Below are 8587 nucleotides of genomic sequence, written 5' to 3'. Positions count from 1 at the left end.
AAAGCTACCCCTGACTCATAAACAGTGTGTTACCAGAGCAGGAGATGCTGGGTTTTGAGTGACTCAAAGACAGCACTGCTGTGCAGGACATGAGAAAAAAATGGAATGATTTAAACCAGCCATAAATTATTAATGGTGTTGCATTTGGTTTTAAGGCCGAGTTCAAGACATTGCTGTACGGCCTCTGCTTCTTCCACGCGCTGGTGCAAGAAAGGCGGAATTTTGGGCCGTTGGGTTGGAACATTCCGTACGAGTTCAATGAGACCGACCTGCGCATCAGCGTGCAGCAGCTGCGCATCTTCCTCGACCAGTATGAGGTACAGCAACCTCTCACAGTGGTCACTGGTCCTTGCTTGCACTTTCTAGGACTGTTAGTGCATGTACCAATGCAGGCTGAGTGCTGCCATGGCAACAGTTTAGTGGGGGCAGTGAATTAGAAACCAAAGTCTACTTGCGGTAGTGCTAACCACATTCATTTTACGTGGTTAGTGTACCATGATCAGTATGTAACTAATGTGGGAAACTTTCAAATTACAATTTAGAAGTTCTGCCATGCAAAACAGAGCGGTGTTTGTTCCATACAGTTGCCTTACTCTTATCCTGTCTCTAGGCAGGAGCTGTGGATTCAGCTCTTGGCGATGTTACTGCAAGCTGTAAAATGTCGTACTAAAACACTTAATCGCTAACTGTGATTTACTCAATGATAGGGATAATACTAGACCCTGGACTGTTGCAGATTAATAACAACCTTGATCTATTTGTGTAAATTTGGCAGATGACGTTTCCTTCCCCGTTTGCAGAGCTAGGTAGTGTTTCACAGAAGCCTCTCTGGAATTTGCTAGCAATACATGACACTATGTTGCAGCTTCCTAAGCAACCCGCTATAGCCAGAATCTGTATGGCTGGGGGCAGGAAGGGGTGTTACTTTCAAACCACTGTCAGCCTGGAGTCTTTTTGGTTAGCAATGTGGTTAATAGGTGATACAGCATGAGAAAGCAACTTCATGAAGGTGTGTGTTTCTTTTCCTGCGGGAGAGTGAAGGGCCGGGGGCTGAGGGGGATGTCTTCCCATTATATGACCAAAGCTTATGAGCAAATGTAGTGCCTAGCAGGGAGGGAAGCATTTTTTTTTCCCTGAAAGATAACAACTTGTACGTAGTAAACTGATTTCTTGGTACTTTTTTCAAGTAGTTTGCTTTACCCCAGTTTCAGTGTATCATCACCCACTCTTGCCCTGACTTCCTGTACATAATTTCTCTTATCACTCATAATTTGTTCCTTTTATGCACCTAAAAGGAGTCCAGCTTCTCCCAACCTCAAGACTTTTAAGCACATTTATTTTCTAAAAAAAAAAAAAAAATTATGAGCACAGCTGTAGCCCTGTGAAAGCATACATTTATTTTAGAAGTATGTATAGCCAAACAAGTAGAGATAATTTTGGAAAAGTTTTCCATAAACTTGTACTCAGGGAGTTCCAGCTGCATTACTATGGAAATTTTTGGTGCTATTGTTCTTCAAAAAGACAATGCTGGGTGACTTGATGGATGATTACTGAAGTATTTGAAGATCAGGAGATCAATGGTACAAGCATGAACTAGCAGAAGTAAATAACAGCTTTTAAACTTTCCAGTGAGAATTCTGGATGACTTCCAAATAAATTACAATGATACCAATATGGCTGTCCAGAGAAGTGCTAGGCTGCAGTTCAGATCATTGTCTTGCCTTTTTTCAGGAGGTGCCATATGATGCTCTTCGCTATATGACTGGAGAATGTAATTATGGTGGCAGAGTCACTGATGACTGGGATCGGCGTACGCTCCGTAGTGTTCTAAACATGTTCTTTTCCTCAGAAATCATTACAAATGTAGATTATAAATTTGATGCAAGTGGCCTCTATTTTGCTCCTCCTGAAGGAGATGTAAGTATCCCAGAACAATGGCATTACCAACAGCTTATTTTTTAAAAAAGTACATCTATCTTTATTCACATTGATATGTGCCTCAGTGCTTACTGCTGTCACTGCTCACTTTTGTGGCTTAATCTCACATTCTATTAGGATTTGTTTCAGTGACTTCTAAGAACAGAAATGATGTAAAAAAGCCCCACCCCAATTACTACTAACTAAATTGACTTTGCTCTGTGTGCGTCAGTACACGTAGGGGACAATAAGGGAGAAACCCAGCCTGATGAAGTTAAAAGCATTATAAAATAGGCATAAGAGAATTAGATGATCATATCTGCTGGAGGTAGAAAGGACAATAGTAATCAGCTTAATTTATCACACAGGAGACTTTTGTTACACATCAGCAAAATGCCTTCAGACACTTGGCAAGCAGTGGGCCCAGAAATGCTCTTACTTTGTAAGAGAACTTCCAACAGCTGTCAAAAATTTTATCAGAAATTATTTAAGAAAAGCCAATCCTGATTTCAGGGTAAGAGGATGGACCAAAGGAATTTGTGAGGCACAGTCAGCCCCTGTATTTCCTTTTGTGTCTTAGTTTACACACTGTATTCATTACACTAGGAAAGTTTGTAGTAGTTTTGAGACACAGCTTGCAGCCTGTCATGGGCTGTTTGGCTGTTTCTGCATCTCCTTTTAAGCTTTTTTTTTTCCTTTTTTCAGTACCAAAGCTATATTGAATATACAAAGACACTTCCACTGAATCCTTCCCCAGAGATATTTGGAATGAATGCAAATGCTGATATTACCAAGGATCAGTCAGAAACGCAACTGTTATTTGATAACATTCTTCTCACACAGGTATGTGAAAAGTCACACACCATCTTACCATAACTTTCTACACGACTATGTTCAGATTTTTTTTCCAGTTTTTACTGTACCTTATTGTGTTGTATCTCCATTCTGGTGAAATTACTGTTCCACTTAAGAATCTTCTAAGGCTTTTTTGGTTTTGTATTTTTCCTGACTGTCTTCCTAAGGAAACAGCTTCTGTGATCATACAATCAGTTCGCGTATCTTCTACTCTCCCCAGCTTTTAACAATTTTCAACTTCTTGGCCAGTTTTAGTCTAGTTTGTAAGCCAGGTACAATCTAGGGATACTATAGTTCCTGTAAGCTTCATGAGGAAAATGGAAGAGCTGAATATAGGGAGCAAAAGGGACATGGAGGGACAGCGAGACCGAACTTGGCACTGCTCTGTGCCATTTGGCAGCACCTGGCCAGCCAATGGCGCCGACAGGTACATCAGAGATGGGGGGAGAAAGATTGGTTTACAGTCGAAGCAGGATTTCAGCAAAAAAAATGAGGACACAAATCTGTAGGAAACCAGATTTTTTTAGTTCTAAGCTATTAACTTATTGCAATAATATAGGAAATTCTGAAACAAATTAATTTCAATCACAGGGGAAGAGGGTGGAACTGTAACGACCTTTTAAACAATGCCTTTCTAACAGCTCTATTTTCCTGCATTTTAACTACTCACTCTCCTAAGTCCTCTTTCTTTTTCTCAAAATAAATCCAAATTTTTGGCTCTCTCTAGTCACGGGCATCTGGTGGTGGTGGAAAATCCACTGATGAAGTTGTTCATGAAGTCACAGGTGACATCCTGAGCAAACTTCCTCCAAATTTTGACATTGAAGCAACAATGAGAAGATATCCCACCACTTATACTCAAAGCATGAATACTGTGCTTGTCCAAGAGATGGGACGCTTTAACAAGTTATTGCAGACAATACGGGACTCCTGTGTTAACATCCAGAAAGCAATAAAGGTGAGCTGAAGATAACCTTTAAAGGCATATACCTATACTCAATCTGTGAGCCATTAATGCAAGTACCTTAGAGAACTGACCCTGAAGTCTGATTCAGGTCAGTCAGTCAAACGCTTTAAAGAATCTGGATTCCAAACCCATTTATTGATCTGTATCTTAAAACTGATAGGAGTACAATGGAATATAAAAGTACTATTGTGCCTACTGTAGAGAAACCAAACCAGAAAGTTTTTAACTACAGATTTGCTAGCAAATAAGACAAGCAGTAACTAGGTTCATATCTGTTCTTCTGCCTCACTGGCATGAAAGACTGAAGCACCTCACACAATTTCTTACAGATGAAAGCAGATCTCCTCAACACCTCACATAGCAAATTACTGCCAGTGAGGATTCCAGTTGAGCTATCACAGTCTGAAGTCAATGTTCGTTCTAAGTAGGCATCAAAAGCTACAGCTGTGCAAAATACAGAAAAAAGCAGGAAAACATCAGTTTGGGTAATCTTTATTTATCCTATTATAGCCTAAGGCTGACAAGGCATTTAAAAGACAAACAAACAAACAAACCCCCCACAAACACCACTCCTCTCCCCATTAAAGCCAAATTACAAGCTGAAAAGTCTGCCACTTTAGAATAAGGCACTTGCAACAATGTCACAGAGTTTTGATGAACATTAAATAATAATAAAAAAGAGCATTTACACTTAGTAAAACTCAGAAGTGCTCTGGGAAGACCATGTTTCTGAGGAAGGGAGAATTTTCCAGTCTGGCCAGTGTTCTCCAAAAGAGGCTATGGACCTTTTCCCTGACCAATCTAGTGACTCGACCGGATCAGACAGAAGACCACAGTAACTTTTTATGAAATCCATTATGTCCGTTATCCTTGTTTTCACTGTTACTCCTGTCTGACTTAGCTGGAAGTTCATAACATCTGTTAGACAGAGCGCTATGTTGATTTTTAATTGTTAAAGCAAGCCTGTTAGGCAAAGTATTTTGACATCTTCCTTTCCAAAATTTCTTTTAGGGGCTAGTAGTGATGTCTGCTGAACTGGAAGAAGTGGTAAACAGCATTCTGAAAGGCAAAATTCCAGGACTATGGATGAGTAAGTCTTACCCAAGCCTCAAGCCTCTGGGCAGCTATGTGACTGACTTCCTTAATAGACTGAAGTTCTTACAGGTGAGCACACCCCATTTACGCAGATTTGTTCAATGCCACTTATTATTTTTGTCTGTTGATGTCAGGTGACATCTCCACAAGCGAACATACACACACGAATTGCTTGCACTGAATAACTGACAGGTAAAGTTCAGTTCATTTGTGCATCTGTTTCGTATAGCAATTTGCTCATCACAGCATCTAATGAAGCACTACATTTTGCCACATACCCTACACCTCACAAAGAGAGCTGCAGTACGACAGTTACACTGTATGACAGAATTGGCCTTCTACTAAGGGCCTCTTAAACTGCATACAGATCTAGTCGTGGTAATAAAGTTAATTAAAATAGAACTTAGGAAAATACTGTTGAGTTTCTTTTCCAGCGAGCAGACTTAGATTAGTAAAACATTTTAATGCAAAATCTTATGTTAAAGTCAAATACCAAGCTTTCAGTAGAGTGCTGGAGAAGAAAGCTGGGCGAGTTAGGGACAATCAGTGAGGTTCCTTCACCTGTAAGAGTGCAGATTCCCAAAACTGACTTTAAATGAGTAATATCTAGAGTCTCAGCACTATTCTGTGGCTTAGTTATCTCAATCAACTGAAGAAAACCCATCTCACAGCAGGTTGCCTACTCCATACCTGTTGTAAGAACAGGTCCCAAGACAGACAAAAGATCTAGGAACAAAAATCATAAGTAAATTAAAAAAAAATTTAAAAAACCAAAAGCATCATCCAGTTTCAGGTCTAGAAGGATATTCACAAAATCCGCATTTCCAGAGAACCTCTATTTTATGTTTTTGGACAGACATCACCCAGCCAACACACCTCAGTGACTTCCACTTTCATTGGTAGCAAGCCTGACAGCATTATGTGTAAAGAACAAAAGTGCCATTTCTTGAACAGAATCCAGGACAGAAATTAAACTTGTACAAACAGAAAACTGCCAATAGCTATGAAGATGACTTTTTATTTCTTGGGAGGAAAACTACTTACTAGTAGAGACAACTAGTTTACTTGTCTTCATTGTAATTCTCTGCAGCAGCTAATTGTAGCAAATTTTTTTCAGACGTTATTCAGAACTGATGTTTGCAACAATGAGAAAAAGGTTTTCTTGCATGCAGTAAATATTCACCATTGCAACAGACCCCACATATATTACAACCAAATCCAATGAATTTTTGCCTTTGTAAAAAAGATTTTTATACAGGTCTCCACAGTGTAAGCTATTAAAAAAAAAACAACAAACACAAAAAAACCAACCAAACAAAAAACCCCAAACAAAAAAGCACCCTCCCCCCCTCCCCCAAATCAAGAAAGAAGTTTAATTAGGCCACATATCCTCCTCATGAGGAAATCAGCCATTGTCATATTCAGCTTGCTGTACACACTAACAACGTGTGAATTTGGCCCTGGAAGAGAAATATGACCCTTTCAAAGAGAAAACAGCCTGCAAAAACCTGTCAGTTGCACAGAGAAACAAAGGTGAATGCTGAACAGCCTTCAGTAATGAGGGAGAGAAGGAGAACTGAACGCTCCTTTGATGAACTTACAAGGATGATGCATGTTTAACAGACTTACTCAGACTAAGTCATTCACATAAGCTGAGTATTTCCAGGCAACAGTGTTTGGGTTTTTTTTGTGTGTGGTTTTTTTTGACTGAGGGTTTTTGTTTGTTTGTTTGTTTGTTTTAAAACAGAAGCTAGTGACATTTTAAACAAGTTGTTTAAAAAGACATGGCAGCCATCCAAAGTTCCACTGCTTTCAGAAAAGAAAAAGACAATCCTGGATTCACAAAGGGAGAAATTACTTCCGCTGTTATTCTAGAAGATAATTGCTTTCCTAAATACTAAAAAAAAAAAAAAAAAGGCAGTTTTTTTTCTTTTCTCCTCCTCTCTCTTTTGCTGCTGCAGCTGTGGTATGAAAATGGAACTCCACCAGTCTTCTGGATTTCAGGATTCTTCTTCACTCAAGCATTCTTAACAGGTGCCCAGCAGAACTATGCCAGAAAATACACCATTCCGATAGACCTCCTAGAATTTGACTATGAAGTGCTGGAAGATAAGGAATATGAAATTGCTCCTGAAGATGGTAAGTAAATGCATGACACAATTATCTGTCTTTGCTGATGTATTCAGAAGTTAACATTAATTTGAAGACTCAGTTATGCAATTAAGTTAATGAATTCAGCTGGAAAACATACACAACTGCACTGCTCCCCATGAGATGCACAAGAAGTGAAGAGGCAAAATACTGTTTAAGTCCTTAAGAACTGCTGAGATTAGTTCACCTCCTGGATTAGCATGCAGATATAAAACACTGCCAACGGAAGACACTCCTTACTCCAAACTTCCCACAACAGATAAAACTTTCAAGTGATATCTAGCTTGCCTTCCCCCCTCCCCCCTTTGTTTCACTCCATTAGCATATATGTCTGAAGACGCATATTTTCCTAAGCCAAGGAAAACCAAACATTTAGTAGAGAATTTGGGTATGCTGCGTTAACTATCCCTAGAAAAATATCTTATGGATATGATCACAATGTCCAATAGGGGACTGCTCTAAGGGGTGAAAAGCCCTATTTTTTTATCAAACCACGTTAATAATGTATTACTTACCTTAGGTTCCAGCTGCAGATACGCTTGTTAGCTTGCCCTTCTTCAGAAAAAAGGACAGATTAAACTGAACTGTTCTTAATGCTCTTTTTAATACTTTTCTGAGGATCAGTTTGACTGGAAGTTGTGTAAAAGAAGGGCTTGGCAGGTTGCCTGGGAGAGCCACACCCAGTCAGTTTCAAGTCATTTTCTGTTGGGGCAGGTTCAGTCTACAGAGCAAGAAGGTGCAAGTTTGATGAAAAACAGATGTTGCTGTAATTTACTGTTTTCTTCTGGATAGCTGATGGAATGACAGCTGTCACTCTGTCATGTCATTATGACGTCAAAATAAAGACATTTATGTTTTTTAAACATGTAAAGATTTTTTTTTCTACTTTACTCCTTTAATGAACTGCTTCAGAAAGGTATAAGCAAGTGGCAATTTGAAACATAAGCAATGAAACAACGCGAAGACTAAGTAGTGAAAGACTGTTTATATGATCAAATCTCCAAGTCTGGAAACATTAAAACTGACAATATGTAGTACATACAGAAAACTTTATAATAATGACAACTGTAAAAATAGCGTCCTGTACTTTGGAATAATTTTTAACCGCTGTCACTCAAAAAGGCAGGATACACTATGGTATCACTAGACATTGTAACTTTATAAATCTTTATGGAATTGCAATCATAATAAATTGTAATACAGTATAAGATTGTGTTATACGGAAAGTTATTTCATCATCACTTGGAACACATAACATTGACAAAAAGTCCCACACAATCAACTGACAGTTAGCGAAGTGCGTTGCACTAGCTGCTGCTCTCAGCTAGAAGACATTTTCAGGTTTTGCTTAATATGGTATCTTTTCCAACTAATTCAGGGGTCTACGTTCAGGGATTGTTCTTGGATGGAGCACGCTGGAACAGGCAAACTAAGAAGCTAGGAGAATCTCATCCAAAAATCCTCTATGATACAGTACCTGTGGTCAGTATCTTTAGTTTGGTGACATTTTATAGTATTGTATACCAACAAATACTGTAGAATTAATATTCTTAAGTTCTAGTCTTGAAGAAACAGGGTAATTCTTAAAAAAAAAAAAAAAAT

General features: G+C 38.9%; 1 protein-coding gene across 1 annotated transcript in view; it reads left to right on the top strand.

Annotated features, from left to right (window-relative positions):
* DNAH7 (dynein, axonemal, heavy chain 7) overlaps positions 1 to 8587 on the top strand; it is a 130375-nt gene that overhangs the window by 118941 nt on the left and 2847 nt on the right. Inside the window, exons 57-63 of the mRNA XM_009332767.1 lie at positions 156 to 317; positions 1732 to 1917; positions 2623 to 2760; positions 3500 to 3730; positions 4751 to 4903; positions 6796 to 6973; positions 8364 to 8467. Of these exons, the coding sequence (XP_009331042.1) occupies positions 156 to 317; positions 1732 to 1917; positions 2623 to 2760; positions 3500 to 3730; positions 4751 to 4903; positions 6796 to 6973; positions 8364 to 8467 (1152 nt within the window). The remainder of the gene's footprint in view (positions 1 to 155; positions 318 to 1731; positions 1918 to 2622; positions 2761 to 3499; positions 3731 to 4750; positions 4904 to 6795; positions 6974 to 8363; positions 8468 to 8587) is intronic.

Source organism: Pygoscelis adeliae, unplaced genomic scaffold, assembly GCF_000699105.1.
Source record: "Pygoscelis adeliae isolate BGI_AS28 unplaced genomic scaffold, ASM69910v1 Scaffold160, whole genome shotgun sequence".
Lineage (NCBI taxonomy): Eukaryota > Metazoa > Chordata > Aves > Sphenisciformes > Spheniscidae > Pygoscelis > Pygoscelis adeliae.
This window is presented reverse-complemented; position numbering and strand designations above follow the sequence as displayed.